Here is a 17,490-nt window from a genome sequence, read left to right on the forward strand (position 1 = left end):
CCAGGACAAAAAGGATTTCAATAAATAGGGCTTAGAGGGAAAGAATTTCAGGAATAAAGAATGGTTTGAGCAAAGGGTTTAAATGAATGACTACAAGGCAAGTAGTTCAGTTTGCCTGGAGCATACAGTAGATAAAGTAAAATAATGTGAGGAAAGCAGTGGCTAGGAATAGTAATAATAAAAATAGTAAATTTTATTATTATTAAGGAAAGACCTTAGAGGCTTTTTAGTCAAACCCTTCCATTTTATATACCAGGAAACTGATTCTCAGGGAAGTTAAATGATTTGTCCAAGATGACACAAGCATCAGAGTTGAGATTTGATCAGCAGTCCTCTCTAGAGCCAGTTAAGGCCCCTTACTACATTATGGGTGGCTAGGTAGAGCAGTGGATAGAGCACTGCCCTAAAGTTGGGAGGACCTGAGTTCAAATTTTACCTCAGACACTTACTAGCTGTGTGACCCTGGGCAAGTCACTTAACCCCAATTGCCTTAAATATCCAGGGCCATCTCCAATTGTCCTGATAATATATTTTGCCACTGGACCCAGGTGACTTTGCACAGCCCTTCCTTACTTAAATCCAATTCATTGTAAGTTATGACATCTGTCATGGTCTTCTTCGAGAATGAAGGACCAACAACCATGTTTATAAAGAGCTTTAAAGTTTATTGCATAATTAAAACAACTCTGAAGTAATACCTAACACCTATCAGAATGGTTAATATGACAAAAAAAGGAAGATTTTGGATGTTGGAAAACTGGGACACTAATGCACTATTGGTGGAGCTGTGAACTGATTCACCAATTCTGGAGAGCAATTTGGAACTATGCCCAAAGGGCTATCAAACTGTGCATATCCTTTATTTCAGCAATACCACTGCTAGGTTTATATACCAAAAAGATATCCAGAAAAAAAGGGAAAAGGACCTATTTGTATAAAAATATTTATAGCAGTTCTTTTTGTAATAGCTAAGAATTGGAAATTGAGGAGATGCCCATCAAATAGGGAATGGCTGAACAAGATGTGATATATGATTGCAGTGGCATATATTAGGCTATTAGAAATGACAAAGCAGGGGCAGCTAGGTGGCGCAGTGGATAGAGCACCAGCCTTGGAGTCAGGAAGACCTGAGTTCAAATCTGGCCTCAGACACTTAACACTTACTAGCTGTGTGACCCTGGGCAAATCATTTAACCCCAATTGCCTCACACACACACACACACACACAAAATGACGAAGAAGGGTGATTTCAGAAAGGTCTGGAAAAACCTGTATGAACTGATGTATAATGAAATGAACAGAACCAGGAGAACATTGAACACAGCAACAACAATATTGTTTGATGAAGAACTGTGAATGACTAAGCTATTCTCAGCAATACAATGATCCAAGACAATCCCAAAGGATTAATGATGAAGCATACTATCTGCCTCCAGGGAAGGAACTGATATTGTTTGAATAAAGATTAAAGCATGCTATTTTTCATTTTCTTTCATTTTTCTTTTATTCAAGTTTTCTTGTACAAAATGACTAACATGGAAATATTTTACATAAGTGTACATGTGTAACCTATATCTGATTGCTTACCATATCAGAGAGGGAGGAGGAGGGAAGAAAGAGGGATAGAATTTGGAACTCAAAACTTTAAAAAATAAAGTTTACTATATTCTTTATATATGTTAGGGGGGTAAATCAGCCCCCCACCAATGCTGTATAGACCATAATAGGTAATATCAACCCCATTTTACAGATGAGGTAACAGGCTTTTAGGAGTTAAGTGACTAGTCCCAGGACAAAGAGCTGATAATATAAGAGAAGATTCAGACTAAGTTCTTCTTGATCCAGGAATTTTGGACTTTATTTAGTAGACAACAGAGAACAATTCTAAGCAAGGTTATCATGTGTTCTACAAGGCACATTCAAAAGATAAGAATAAGGCAATAGTCTATCTTGGAGTGCGAGCCACATGCTGTACCCAAGCCTTCTACTCTGAGAACTGAACTTTTCAGGACCCTACGGAGCTGCTGTCCTGCCCGGATAATCGGACCACAGAGCCAAGGGGATCTCTGTGACAGACAGAAAGAAAACAAAAGAGATTGTAAACCTGTATCTTTAAAAGACAGCCTTCCCAGTGCCCTCCCTGATATATGCCCCTGGGAGAACAAATATGTCTTTTAGACTAACTACTCTCAGATGATAAAACATCCTGGATTTGCCAAGAACTGTGCAACAGCAGCAGAAGTGACCTCTGACTTACCATGGCCAATGGATCCCTGTTGAATCTGTCCAAACAGATGTTTCTCTGTAATAAATCAAACAAGAAATGACTTTGATAAGGGAAAATCATTCAGCTTGTAGATTGCATTTATTGACAAGGGAGACAGGTACCTCCTGGCTCCACAAGGAAGTGTAACAGCCACCTCTACCCACCCCTTCATTTGAAGGTCCTAGTATTCTTTAGCCATAGATACTATACAACATGCTGTTTTACAAGCCTAGTAATTAAACAAAGACTGTAATATAGTAGAACCAGAGGTTATCGAGGCTTTAAGAACCTTAGAGATGCTCTAGTCCAATTCCTTCATTTTTCCTAGGGGGAAACTGAAGCCCATGAGGAAGTGACTTGCCCATGAAGCAGGAGAGTGGCAAAGTCAGCATTTGAACCTAAGTCTTCTTACTTCAAACAGCTGGGCTGTCTGGATTACTTTAAACTAGAAAAAGATATTCAATGTTCAGAAATATCAAGAAGAAGAGGAAATTTTAAAAATGTTTTTGAGAATGATGAATGTTTCAGCTTCATAAAAATAAAAACATCAAACAATATTAATATCATTTTGGTGATGTAAATTCATCAGTCCTTTCTAAGCACTGACTTCTCAAATCAAATGTATTGTATGCACCATATGATCCAGATCACAAAACACATATTATTTTAAGATGGCCCTTTGAATGATAAATTTGGAGTCACAAAAGCTGTGTTCAAATCTTGCTGCTCCTACTTACTACCTGAGTGACTTTAAGCAAGGTATTAAATCAATGCTAGCCAGTTCTTTCTACTCCAGGTTGCACTGGACTCTCCTCCCAGACTTTCTGTACCACCCACATCAGGTACCCTCATCTCCCCCCACTTTTCCAGATTCTTTGATATGTGTTGTCTTTTCCCATTAGAATATAAGCTCCTTACTTTGCCCAAAGGGTTATACAACTGTGCTTACCCTTTGACCCAGCAATATCCAAAGAGATCATAAAAAAGGGAAAGGGACCCACATGTACAAAAATATTTATAGCACCTCTTTTTGTGGTGGCAAAGAAGTGGAAATTGAGGGGATACTCATCAGTTGGGAAATGGCTGAACAAGCTGTGGTATATAAATGTAATGGAATACTATTGTCCTCTAAGAAATGATGAAAAACCTGGAAAGACTTAAGTGGACTGATTGAAGTGAGCAGAATCAGGAGAACATTGTACACAGTAACAGCAACATTGTATGATGATCAATTGTGACAGACTTAACTCTTCTCAGCAATGCAATGATCCAAGACAATTCCAAAGGACTCATGACATCCAGGGGAAAGAACTATGGAATCTGAATACAGATCAAATCATGCTATTTTCACTTTTGTTGTTTTTTTTCTTGAGCTTTTTCCTTTTTGTTCTGATTCTTCTTTCACAACATGATTAAGGCAGAAATATGGTTTTTTAAAAATTAATAAAGTATTTAATTTTTTTCCCGTTACGTGTAAAGATAGTTCTCAACTTTTGTTTATACAAGCTTTCCAATTTCAGATTTTTCTCCCTCCCTCCCCTCCCTCCCCCCTCCCCTAGACAGCAGGTGATCTGATATAGGTTATATATATATGTATGTATGTATGTATATGTGTGTATATATATATATAAATATATACACATAATAACATTAAACATATTTCAAGGCAGAAATATGTTAAAGTGATTATACATATATAACCTATACAGATTGGCTGCTCTCTGGTGATGGGGGGGCAGGGAAAGGAGGGAGGGAAAAAAATTTGGAACTCAAAATCTTATAAAAACAAATGCTGAAAACTATCTTTACATGTAACTGGAAAAAAATTAAAAATTAAAAAAAATAAGCTCCTTGGGCATAGGGACATATTTTCTTTCAGTTTATATATGTATTCCCAGTGTATAGCACAGTGTCAAGCACATTATAAGCACTTAATAAATGCTTATTCCCTTGACTTCACTTTTCTAGGCCTCAGTTTCTTTATCTTTCAAATGAGAGGACTGGATTAGATGACTTCTAAGATTTCTCCTGGTTCTAGATTCATACTCCTATAATCTATGTTCCTTTGATACTGATTATGAATCACACTTTGTTGTTAGGTTTCAGTCATATCTGATTCTTCATGAATGAACCCTTGTGGGGTTTTCTTGGCAGAGATACTGGGGGAGGGGGTTGCCATTTTTTTCTCTAGCTCATTATACAAATGAGGAGAATTAGCAAACAGGAGTAAGTGACTTGCCCAGGGTCACAAAGCTGGTGAGTGTCCAAGGCTCGATATGAACTCAGGTCTTCCTGATCACAGGGCTGGCTTTCTATCCACATTGCTACCCAGCTGCCTTGACTTGAGTCTTAGCCGTGTCTATGTCACAACACATCATAATAATTACTCACATTAACATGAGATTTTAAGTCAGTTGGTCAATAATTATTTTTTTAAGTATTTACTCTGTGCCAGACACTCTGCTAAGGACTGGGGATACAAAGAAGGGCAAAAGACCGGTCTTTGCTTTCAAGGAGCTCACAGTCTAATGGGGCACACAACATGAAGACTCCTCTGCATGAACAAGCCACCACTGGAGAAACTGAAGATGATCCATGAAGGGAAGGCACTAGAATCGAGGGGGGCTGGAAAGTAGCTGGGAGTCAGGGGGCAGAGATGAAGAAGAAAGGTATTCCAGACATGGGGTAGGGGGGCAGCCAGTGAAAATGCCTAGAGTCTAGAGATGGGAAACTTGTGTTAGGAACAGCAAGGAGACCCATGTAACTAGAGTAGGGGGATGTAAGGTATAAGAAGGTTGGGAAAGTAAGTAGACTCGGGTTATGAAACATTATTAATGCAAAGCAGAGTTTTTTCTATTTAATCCTAGAAGTGATTGGAAGCCACTGGAGTTTATTGCACAGGAGAGAGGAAGGATGACATGGTAAGACCAGTACTTTAGGAAGATCACTTTGGCAGATGACTGGAAGATGGACTGAAATGGGGAGAGACTGGTAGCAGGGAAACCAACCAACCAACCAACAGATTATTCTAATAATCAAGGGCTAAGGTGATGAAGGTCTAGGCCAGAGTGATGGTAGTATCAGAGGAGAGAAGGCATATTCAAGTGACATTCTGAAGGTAAAATCTAAAGACAGTGGCCACAGATAGGACATAGGGGCCATGGAGTTGAGAATGACATCTTTACTACCACTCTGTAAGGTCAGTAGTATATCACTATATCCATTTTGCTGATGAGATAACTGAGGTATTAAAGCAAATGTGACCTGCTCATAGTCCTCCAGTTAATAAATGTCAGACCCCTGAACTGGAATGTTGATGATAAAACTCTCTAGCTCACAGGGTTACAGTGAGAATCAGATGAGATCATAGTAACCTTCAAGGCATTAATCAAATACAAGGTGTGGCTATGGCAGAGTCTCTATTTGCCTAGCTCTACTGATAAGTCTGGTTTCTCTTTGGAGCCAAACTGATTCCCGCCCGGCCAGTTAAGCTTTCTTCTTACCCCAGAGGACTTAGTTTCAGGAAGCAAAGTCAGACCTCACAGGTATCACAGATTTGATAGGACGTTATTAATTATTAGAACATGCCAATAAAAGCATATGCCTTATCCAAAAGGACAGGTTTACAGGAGATCATGGTATCCAGTAACAACAAAATTGAACAATGATTAACTGTGAATGACGGTTATTCTCAGCAATACAATGATCTAAGACAATTCCAAAAAAAACTTAGAATGAAAAATGCTATCTACCTCCAGAGAAAGAACGGATGGGATCTGAATGCAGATGGAGTTGTACTTTTTTACTTTCTTTTTCTTTTTTCTTTTGGTCTTCGTTCTCTTTTGTAACATGGCTAATATGGAAATGTTCTGCATGATTGCTTATGTATAATCTACATCAAAATGTGTGCCTTCTCAAGGTAGGGGAAAGGGAGGGAGGATGGAAGGAGGGAAGAAATTTAGAACTCAAAAATTATTTTTTTTAAATGTTTAAAAATGTTTACCTGTAATTGAGAAAATAAAGTAAAAACATTCTTTTAAAAAAAAAAAGTATAGGTTTAGATAAAATGAAAAGTAGAATAGTAGAATATATCAATAGTGCTTTAAGGTTTGTCTCACTTAATTCTCACAACAACCCTGAGGGAGGTGCTATTGTTATTCCAGTTTTATAGAAGGAGCAATTGAGATTTAGAGTTTAAGTAATTTAACCAAGATCACACAAGTAATAAATATCTGAGACTGGATTTGAACTCAGGTCTTTTTTTTTGGTTTGTTTTTTTGCGGGGCAACGGGGTTAAGTGACTTGCCCAGGGTCACACAGCTAGTAAGTGTTAAGTGTCTGAGGCCGGATTTGAATTCAGGTCCTTCTGAATCCAGGGCCAGTGCTTTATCCACTGCGCCACCTAGCCACCCCAAACTCAGGTCTTTTTTAAAAAAAATAAACATTTTTATTTAAAGTTTTGAGTTCCAAATTCTGTTCTTCCCTCTCCTCCACCTGCCTGCGGTGGTAAGCAATCAGATATAGGTTGTACATGAACCATCATGTAAAACATTATCATATTAGTCATTTTGTAAAAGAAAAATCTAATAAAAGAAAAAAAATAAAAGAGTGAAAAATAGCATGCTTCAGTCTGTGTTCAATTAATAACAGTTCTTTCTCTGGAGGTGGTTAGTATGCTTCATCATTAGTCTTTTGGGATTGTCCTGGATCATTGTATTGTTGAGAATAGTTAAGTCATTCATAGTTCTTCATCAAATTATATTGCTGTCAAAGATGGCAGAGGAGAGGCTGTGACTCCCACAAGCTCCAGATAAACCCGTCCATTCACGCCCAAATAATGCGGTAAAAATCAAAACCCAGAATAGCCTAATGCACATAAGAACAGAGTGAGCTGTTTCTCTGCAAAAGAGGGCAATTCTGATCACCTACTGATCAGGCTGAACAACTCAGCGTGCGGTCCGGACCCAGCCAGGGACATTGCTTCCAGCACATGTCAGAGTCTTCAGCACCAGCAGCTTCTGAGGCTCCGATCACGGACTGGTGAGGGGGTTCGGAGGTAGGCCGGGGTGAAGTGGAGGCAGTATCTACTGGAGTTGGGGCAAAACGCCCTGGGTCTGAACCAGCGGGCTGAATTGAGTGGTGGTGGCCCAGTGGGGGAGGGGTAAAAGCACGCCAAGCTTCCGACCATAGAGAATCAGAGCTCAATCAGACTTCTGTTTCCGGGTCAAAGAGAAAGCGGCTGTGATTACTCACAAGCCAGGCAGGCTAAGAAGAAGCCCAATCACCCCCTGGGCCACGCTATAGCACGAACGGTGTGTCCGGGAAGCAGCGCTACACTTTAAGGAGTAAAAAGCCAAGAAACAGTAAGCCAGCATGAGTAGGCAGAGAAAGCAGAAGACCATCGAAAACTTCTTTGGGGGAAAGGTAGACCACAATACATCCTCAGAAGAAGAAGATAATAGGGTCAAAGCTCCAACATCCAAAGCTTCCAAGAAAAATATGAACTGGTCTCAGGCCATGGAAGCTCTCAAAAGGGACTTTGAAGAGAAAGTAGGAGAGATAGAATGAAGATGTAGAGAAAGAGAGGAAGGAATGGAAAGAGAAATGAGAGCAATGCAGGAGAATCATGAGAAAAAAGTCAACAGTTTGAAAAGCCAAATGGAAAAGGAGATTAAAAAACTGTCTGCTGAAAATAGTTGCCTAAGAATTAGGATTGAACAAATGGAAGCTAGTGACCTTTTGAGAAACCAAGACACAGTAAAGCAAATCCAACTGAATGAAAAAATAGAGGGCAATGTGAAATATCTCCTTGGAAAAACAGCTGACCTAGAAAATAAATCTAGGAGAGATAATTTGAAAATCATTGGACTACCTGAAAACCATGACCAAAACAAGAGTTTAGACACCATCCTCCAAGAGATTGTGAGGGAAAATTGCCCTGATATTCTAGAAACAGAAGCTAAAATAGAAATTGAAAGAATCCACCAATCACCTCCTGAAAGAGATCCCAAAAGGAAAACCTCCAGGAATATTATAGCCAAATTCCAGAACTCCCAGGTCAAGGAGAAAATATTGCAAGCAGCTAGAAAAAAGGAATTTAAATACTGTGGAGCTCCAATAAGGATAAAGCAAGATCTAGCAGCTTCTACATTAAAGGACCGGAGGGCATGGAATATGATATTCCAGAGGGCAAAGGAACTGGGACTACAGCCAGAAATCATGTACCCAGCAAAACTAAGCATCATCTTTCAGAGGCAAACATGGAACTTCAAGGAGAAAGAAGACTTTCAGTCATTTGTTATGAAAAGACCTGAACTGAATAGAAAATTTGACTTTCAAATACAAGACCCTGGAGAAGCATAAAAAGATAAACAGGAAAAAGACTTCATGAGGGATATTAAAAGATCAAACTGTTAACATTCCTATATGGGAAGATAATACAGAGGACACAGGTCTGAACTGAATATGAAGGGATGTTATGTTTTGTTCTTTGTGGGGTGTCTTATGTATGGGGCCGGATTTGGGCTTGGGGCCTCCTGGGTCCAGGGCTGGTGCATTGTCCACTGTGCCACCTAACTAACCCATAATGACATCCTTAAAATAGGGTTGAGGGGTAGGAGAAATAGACTGGGGGAGGGGGAAGGGGAGAGATGGTCTGGGGAGAGGTTGTTCACATGAAGGAAACAAGAAAAAAGCTTATGGAGGGGAGGGGAAGAGGGGGAAGGAATTGGGGAATGATTGAACCTTAATATCATCAGAATTGACTCAAAGAAGGACTAACATACATACTCAAGTGGGTATAGCAATATAGTTTGCTCTGAGGGAGGGGAGGGAGATAAGGGGGGGGAAGGGGGGGAAGAGGGGAAGGAGGGAAGGGCAGATTCTGGGAGAGAGTAGTAAAAAGCAAAATACTTTCAAGGAAGGTGAAGATGTTCTGCATAATGGCACAAGTATGAAATATTGAATTGCTTGATTTCATAGGGAGGGTTGAGGAGAGAGGGAGGAAGAAAATTTGGAACATAGAATTAGCTCAAAGACCTTAAACTCATCAGAGTTGGCTCATGGAGGGAATAACATTCACACCCAGTTGGGAGGAGTAATCTATTTAACCTTATAGGAAAGTATGAGGGGAAGAGGATAAGGAAGGAAGGGTGAAAAAAAAGGGAGTGCAGAGTAGGGGAGGGAACAGTCAGAAGTAAAATACTTTTGAGGAGGAATAGTTTAAAAGAAGATAGAAAATAGAGTAAATATCATGGGAAGGGAATAGGATGGAGGGAAATAGTTATGATGACTTTGCTGGGCTAATATGAAGAAAATTCTTTGTCAAGTTTAAGGTACATTATTTAGGTTATGATGAACAGGATACTATTAGAAAAACCTGGAAAGACCTACATGAACTGAAGCAGAGTGAAATGCACTGTATACAAAATAACAGCAATAGTGTAAAATGATCTGCTGGGAAGCATGTGGTTATTTTCAGCAAGGCAATGGTCCAATATAACCCTGAAGGACTTATGAAAATGGCAACCCATCTACAGAGAAAGAAATGATAGTATCTGAAAATAGATGGAAACACATTTTTTTTTCTTTTCTTTTTTTTTTCTTTTTTGGTGAGGCAATTGGGGTTGGTTGGCTTGCCCGGGGTCATGCGGCTGGTGGGTATTGGGTGTCTGGGGCCAAATTTGGGCTCAGGTGCTCCTGGTTCCAGGGCTCTGTCCGCTGCGCCACCTAGCTGCCCCTGGAAACACATTTTTTAAAAAAATGTTTTTTCCCTTTGACAATTCCTCAGTCTGAAGTTTTGGGAGTTTTTTGACTGTTTTTTTCTCACAACCTAGCTAATGTGGGAATGTTTTCCATGACTACTCATGTATAATTTATTTTGAAATGCTTGAGTTCTAGTGGGTGGGGGTGGGAAGAGAAGTTGGAACAAATTTTTTTTAAAAATTGATGTTAAAATTTGTTTTTACATATATTTTGGAAAATAAAATTCTATTAAAAAAATTGATATAGGAGGCAAAAGGGGGTTAACAGAAAAACCTAAAACACGAGCTTTAATTCAGACATGAGCTCTAAGAGGGATTTAGACCCCAGTTAATGGATAATTTACAAGTCAGGATGCTAGGTTCTCTTACCCACAGTAATCAGTACCCACAGCGGGAACAGAGGGAACTAGGCTGTGAAGGTCTAAGACTATAACAATGATACATTGACAGGCTATAGAAACTTAGACTAGAAATAAATGATAAATGAAGATGTTTTGAAACTAAGAATGGGAACCAGAAAGAGACATGTGCAGAAATGGCCAAATTTGTTCCCAGATTCACCTTATGACATGTAAACCCTAAAAACACACCTCCACGGAAAAAGGTACCCACCTCGGGGGTTGGCGTAGGACCCCAGGAACTCCAAATTAGGATAAGCCTTCACCTGTACCTCCCAAGGGAGGAGATTATTATAATAAGTAGGACAGGCTCTCCCCTGTACCTCCCTAAGGTGGAGATTTTTATAATGAGACTGATAACCAATTTATCCATACTATAAATACAACTGTCTTTCCTTTCCTTATTAGAGAGAGCAATTTCCACTATTCTGGTTCTCTCCCTGTGGTCACTCACAGTATTGCAATAAAACTTGGGAAACTGTGAAAAAAAAAATTATATTGCTGTCATTGTGTACAACATTCTCTTGGTTCTGCTCAATTCACTATACATCAGTTCATACAAGTCTTTCCAAGACTTTCTGAAATCATCCTGCTTGTCATTTCTTATAGCCCAGTAATACTCCATTACAATCATACACCACAGCTTGTTTAGCCATTCCCCAATTGATGAGCATTCCTTTGATTTCCAATTCTTAGCCACCACATAAAGAGCAGCTATAAATATTTTTGTACAAATAGGTCTTTGTCTTTTTGGTTGGATGTCTTTTGGGATATAAACCTGGCAGTGGTATTGCTGGATCAAAGGATATGCACAGTTTGATAGCCTTTGGGGCATATGAATTCAAGTCTTCTTGACTCAAGGTCCAGTACTCTAACCTCTGGCCACTTAACAGGATTTAATTACTGAATAAATTCACAAACCAGGTGAAGGAAGCAAAGTGGAGAGCAGATGGGTCAGAATAATGGAGAAACAGAACCAATAAGGTGGTGGGAGGATATACTACAAATCACATGTCCTACAGGAAAAAACAGATAATGAGTTTTTTAGAAGCAGGTCACAAAATTAACACAGAGACAAGAAATAGCAGTGATTGGGGATTTCCAACCATTTGAATAAATGTTAGAGCTCTATAGCTACTAAAAGCAGAATAGCTGATAGATTCTTAAATTATCTTAGTGATAATTGTTTCTTCAAAATTTTGGATGAGTCAAGTGACAAAGTAAACTGCTATTCAGGACCTGATTCTGATCATTAAGGAAGAATTGGTCACCAAAGTGGCAATGATGAGAACTTTGGAAGGAAGTGAATACAGTATCTGAGAGTTCTTTATTACACAAGGAAGAAAACATTAGTCCCTATCTCCTAAGTTTTGGAAAGCAGATTACAAAGGTTTCAAAAAAAAAAAAAGAATAAGGAAGGATCCTATGGCCTAAAATTCTACTAGGGAAATAGGTTCAAGAGGAATGGGGATTGGAAACTGAGGGGATGCCCTTCAACTGGGGAATAGCTTAAGAAGTATATGAATGTAATGGAATATTATTGTGCTATAAGAAATGATGAGTAGGCAGATTTCAGAAAAACCTGTAAAGACTTACATGAACTGATGCTGAGTGAAGTGAGGAGAACATCATACACAGTAATAGTAACACTGTGTAATGATCAGCTATGATAGACTTAGCTCTTCTCAACAATACAATGATCCAAGACAATTCCAAGGGACTCGTGATGGAAAATGCTATCCACATTCAGATTAAGAACTATGGAGTCTGAATGAAGATTGAAGCATACCATTTTCACTTTTTTGTTGTTTATATTTTTTCTTTCTCGTGGTTTTTCCCTTTTGTTCTGATTTTTCTTTCACAACATGATTAATGTGGAAATATGTTTAACATGATTGTACATATATAACCTACATCAGATTGTTTGCTGTCTTGGGGAGGGGGGACGGAAAGGAAGGAGGGAGAAAAATTTGGAACTCAAAATCTTACAAAAACAAATGTTGAAAACTATCTTTACATGTAATTGGGGGAAAATACTATTAAGTGAATTTTTTAAAAGGAAGAATAGGGATATTCTTGAAAACAAAAATTCTGAAGGCACAAAAACAAATGATTCCTATAAGGAGGAAATGGAGAAACAGTGTAAAGAGACTTAAGTGGATGCACAGCCAAATCAAATTTTTTTTCAGAACAGGAAATGGAAATGAAAACAACATAAAAAGACATCTAAATATTGATAAAACCCAATGCCCTCTCCTTGTCCCGGAAGACAAATGTTAAAACACACTTTGCTCCTCTTCATTGAGAGGCAGAACACTAAGGGGAAGTCAGTCAGTTAGCAATCATTTAAGTGCTTACTATGTGCCAGAGGCTATGCTAAGTACTAAGGATGTAAGCACTGGACCTGAAGTCAGGACTAGCCATATGTTCTTGGGCAAGACACTTAACATGTTTGCCTATGTTTCCTCAACTATAAAATAGGTATTATAATAGCACCTGCCTCCCAGAGTTATTAGGAAGATTAAATGAGATAATAATTATAAATGCTTAGCACAGTGCCTACCATGTAGTAGGTGCTATATAAATGCTAGCTACTATTATTATTATTATTATTAAAATATCTAAATTAACATTAATAGTTTAGAAATAAAGTCCTTCTGGAGAATACATACTAATAGGAAGAATTAGGAAGAATGTTGCTTAAGTTGTCAGCAGTCCTAGAGTTAACTAACTATGTTTTCCTTTGTTGTAAGGGAGGGTTCCTTGGGATGAGAAAGATCTATTGGGAAGCCACTACTGTAAAAAACCACAAAAAAACCATCAATAAAACAAACAAATAAAAAAAAATAAGACACATAGAAGATGAAAGTGTGGGTAGGGAATGAGGGTCAATGAATAGAGAAGAAAGAGCAATACATTTAGAATCAGAAGCCCTGACTTTAAATCATGGCTCTGGTTCACGCACCCTCAGGCTTCTCATCTCTATAGTAAGGAGGTTGGACTAAATAATTTCTAAGGTCCTTCTGAACTTCTAAATCTAATGATTCTCTGAGTAATAGAATAATCCTGTATGAATAACCTTAGGAATGAACCAATCTAGAAAGAACTAAAGCCTTTAACAACTGCTAAGGCCAAAATTTTTCTCCTGGGTAGCCCCTAACAATCAAAGGTGTTGCCTTATATTCTGCTTGGTTCCCTCACCCCCCTATCCCTCTCATGCTGTGGTTTCCTCTCCTGGGCATCTTCCCCAAACTACTTTCTCCTCCTTGATTAACTCAACCTCTTCATTCCATGCTCATAGATCTTTCTTCAGCTTCTTGACTTTTCATCAGCTATTTCATTAAATAGAATCCTCTTTCTATCTACTAAGATATCAAGACTGCATTTTTAGATACTATCCAGGAATCAAATCTGCTAAGAATGGATCCACAATTTAAGTTTTCACTAGTAGCACTCCTCAGGCACACAACTGATATCTTTTATCTCGCTTCCATGGAGCTATGGTACGGAGCTTTCATACGCTATGTCTTAAACTGAGCTAGCAAATATAGCACCCTGTCTTGTAACTCAGAGTTATTTAAATTATTGGGGGAGGGGGCTAGCTGTTTCTAGCTAAATTACTGAAGACCAGACTGGGTTTTTCTAAAATATTGCTACTTATAAATTAATGGCTATTGTACCAGTTTAAGCAGTAAGCATTTATTATTAAAATATATTGTTAGTAAAGAATTGACCACGTGGCATCACAGGTCCAGACCAAAACTGAATTCCAAGATGGCGCTGGCTAGAAGCCTCCTCTTTTGATAGAGGCCTGTCGCTGCACACTGATCAAAGCTGACTGGTCAGCATCTTTCAATTCCATTCATTGATGTGACTTGGGGGGGAGGGTTGTCCATATTTAAATGAGCTCTACATGATGACATCAGGGTCTAATGTTAGCAACCCAGAGGAGCAAGGAAGCATTCAGATGGGTGTGATTTTAATCCCTTCAGTTCACTGGCCTAGACACAAAGAGTCTTATCTCCATTCCTTGGACTCACCTTGACCTCTGAAGTGGGAAGAGTTAAAGAAAGCCCACTATAACTGGGTCCCTGGGTCCCCCCCAAAAAATCCATTATTAATAATTATTTTCTCACACACTAACACACTCATTCAATTCAACAAACATTTATTACATACATACTATGTACTGGGTAGACAAAGACCAAAAAAAAAAAAAAGGAAACTGCCTTCAAGAAGCCTATATTCTATTAAGAAAGGGAGATTAGGCAGGAGTATATTATTTATTAGGATTATCTGTATTGGATATTAGATCATCTGCTCCACTAATCTACAATTTCTATTTCCTCCAATGCCAGCACAGTACATTCTGCTCACTGGTAGTAAATACAATAGGTATTTAATAAATGTCTGTTTATTTCATTTCAAGCAGAACTAATCCCTGTTGCTACCACTTTCACCTGAATTATGTCACTCTTTATGCAATGAGTTAATGTTTCTCATTAGTGCAGATGACAAGGAAGCAATGCAGAGACATGTGGTGGGCATGTGCAGGAGGAGGCATGTTTCCAATGAAGACTTGTGCACCGGAAGTGCTCTGAGGGATTCATCGGGGAAAGGTCCAGTCAGAATTGGGAGGTGAGCCAATCACCGAGCAAGAAGAAGAGATGGCAGATGGGCAGCCTGAGTGCTGCCTAGGCCCCCATGGAAATACACAAAGAGCCCAGAAAGGCCTCCAGTTTGTCAGGCAGATCCTCTGGGGATGCATGGGAGATCATGGCTAAAAATAACACGATAAAGAGCTGTTGATGGGTTGTAATCTATAATGATGGAGGAACTATTCATATATTGATGAGATCACATTGAAGTACTATTGAAATACTACTGAAGTACTAAAGAAATATGTGAAGAGGCCACATTGACACAGAGGAAAGAGGGCTGTTTGGGAAATGGAGAATGTGGGTTTGAATCCTAACTCTGCTACTTTTTATCCTTGGGCAAGTCACTTAACATCCTTAAATCTCAGTTTCCTCATATGTAAAATTCATTTTACTAGATGGAATCTGAGGTCTTTTACAACTCAAACTCTGTGAGCTTAGAAACTATTTTGCCCAAGGGAAAAATGCCTCATATTTAGACACCGCTTTCTTCTTGCCAAGAGATTTATTTGGAAACTTGTGGAATGAAATCAACCTAAAATTATAAGGAAAGAGTGTACTTTATAAATCCATATATGAAGAGTTGATGTTCTGGCATGTGGGGGTACAAGCTATGACACTTAATACCAGATTACTATTTGAGCAGACTACAGGACTCAAAACAAAGAAAAGATATTCTTTGCCTTTTTAATTGTCTAAATAACAATTTTGTGATGGGGGTCAACATGGCATAGTGAATGGAGTGCTAGACTTAGGGATCAGGAGGATCTAGGTTCAAATCCTGCCTCAGATACTTACTCGTTATGTGACCCTGGGCAAAATACTCTCTGCCTTAGTTTCTTTATACATAAAGTGGAAAGTGAGAAGAGGTTGGACTCCATGGCCTCTAAGATCCTTCCCAGCTCTAAATTCATGATGCTGTGATTGTATAACAAGTCAGTATTCTTGTTCTTGTCTTCTTGTCCAACCTCCTCTGTTTAGTATTTAAAGCCCCTTCCAATTTGGAAGCAATCTTTTCAACCTTAGTATACAGTATTTCTCTCCACTCATTCAATCATCCAGTTAAACTGATTTTCTTACTGTTCCTAATAAAGGATTCTCACTTTACCCTTTCTGTGCCTTTGCCTAGACTATGTGCCCCATACCTGGAATGTATTCCTTTTCACCTCTGCCACTTAAAATAATTCCTAGTTCCCTTTAAAATTCAGCTCAAATACCACCCTCTACATGAGGATCTTTCTGGTTCCCCCTGAAGCAGGTAGTGTCTTCCTCACTCTCCAGAATTACTTTTTTTGTTGTTGTTGTTGGGTTGTTTTTTTTTTTTTGGTGGGACAATGGGGGTTAAGTGACTTGCCCAAGGTCACACAGCTAGTAAGTGTCAAGTGTCTGAGGCCAGATTTGAACTCAGGTACTCCTGAATCCAGGGCCAGTGCTTTATCCACTGCGCCACCTAGCCGCCCCCCAGAATTACTTTTAATTTACTTTGTATATAACTATATGTGTGTATACATGTTGTTTATACTGATAATATATATATGATCCTTGACATCTGTTTCATTTTTCTTTCCATCCCTAGAACATAACAGAGTTCCTGGCACATTATAGGTATTTTATAAATGCTTACTGCTTGTTAAAGTGAGCCTAACATAGGTCCTTGAACATAGGTATATAATGTTTGTTGAATTAAATCAGGCAGGGACTGGTTTTTGGTTTTGTTTTTGCTTGTATTCTCAAATCCTCACATAGTCAATATGTGTCAAAGGCACAGTACAATGGGTCAGTCACCTCTCATCCTGACCTTGGAGTCAGGAGCGGAGAAAATCAAATTAATTCCATTTTGTAATTGATTCTATTCTGTACCAAGCACCGACATTTTGCAGAACTGCTAAAGTCATATTTCTTTGTCTTTCAGTTAAGTTCAGAAGTTCATAGGTTCAGAAATTCAGTCTTCCTCAGTGAGTTAAGTTCAATTTCCCTATAAATCACTTTAATTAAAAGAAACCTGTTCTCTCTTTCCCACTAGTTGTCCTTCAAGAAAGTCTGGTTTGTTATCCATGTACCACTAACTAACCCTGCAGATAGACACATCAATCAGCAATGAGATGTCATGAAGGAGGGGTGTTTGCTAGCCCCGCATACCTGATTTCCAGCCAATGATATTGTTCCACACTTCTATAATAATTCAGATTTTATAACCAATCGTGTTGTTTTCCCCATCTATAATGCTATCCTTTTTGGATGCTGCTCCTTTCATCCATAAAAATAATCTGTTAGCTCTCATTTAGGGTCTTTTAAGGCTTGCTGAGGAGCCAAAACCCCTTTTATTGGTAACTGCTAGCCTTACCAATAAACTGAACTTTGCTCTGAACTCTGTGCCTCAGTTTACCTTAATTTCAATCATGACA

At 38.8% G+C, this 17,490-nt stretch overlaps 1 protein-coding gene across 6 annotated transcripts in view; it reads right to left on the reverse strand.

Moving 5' to 3' along the window:
- ANXA4 (annexin A4) overlaps positions 1-17,490 on the reverse strand; it is a 76,750-nt gene that overhangs the window by 44,004 nt on the left and 15,256 nt on the right. For all 6 annotated transcript variants that reach the window (XM_043987700.1, XM_043987698.1, XM_043987702.1 and 3 more), the window contains one exon: positions 2,258-2,302. In XM_043987700.1, the coding sequence (XP_043843635.1) occupies positions 2,258-2,260 (3 nt within the window). In that variant the 5' untranslated portion in view covers positions 2,261-2,302. The remainder of the gene's footprint in view (positions 1-2,257; positions 2,303-17,490) is intronic.

Source organism: Dromiciops gliroides, chromosome 2 (genome assembly GCF_019393635.1).
Source record: "Dromiciops gliroides isolate mDroGli1 chromosome 2, mDroGli1.pri, whole genome shotgun sequence".
NCBI lineage: Eukaryota > Metazoa > Chordata > Mammalia > Microbiotheria > Microbiotheriidae > Dromiciops > Dromiciops gliroides.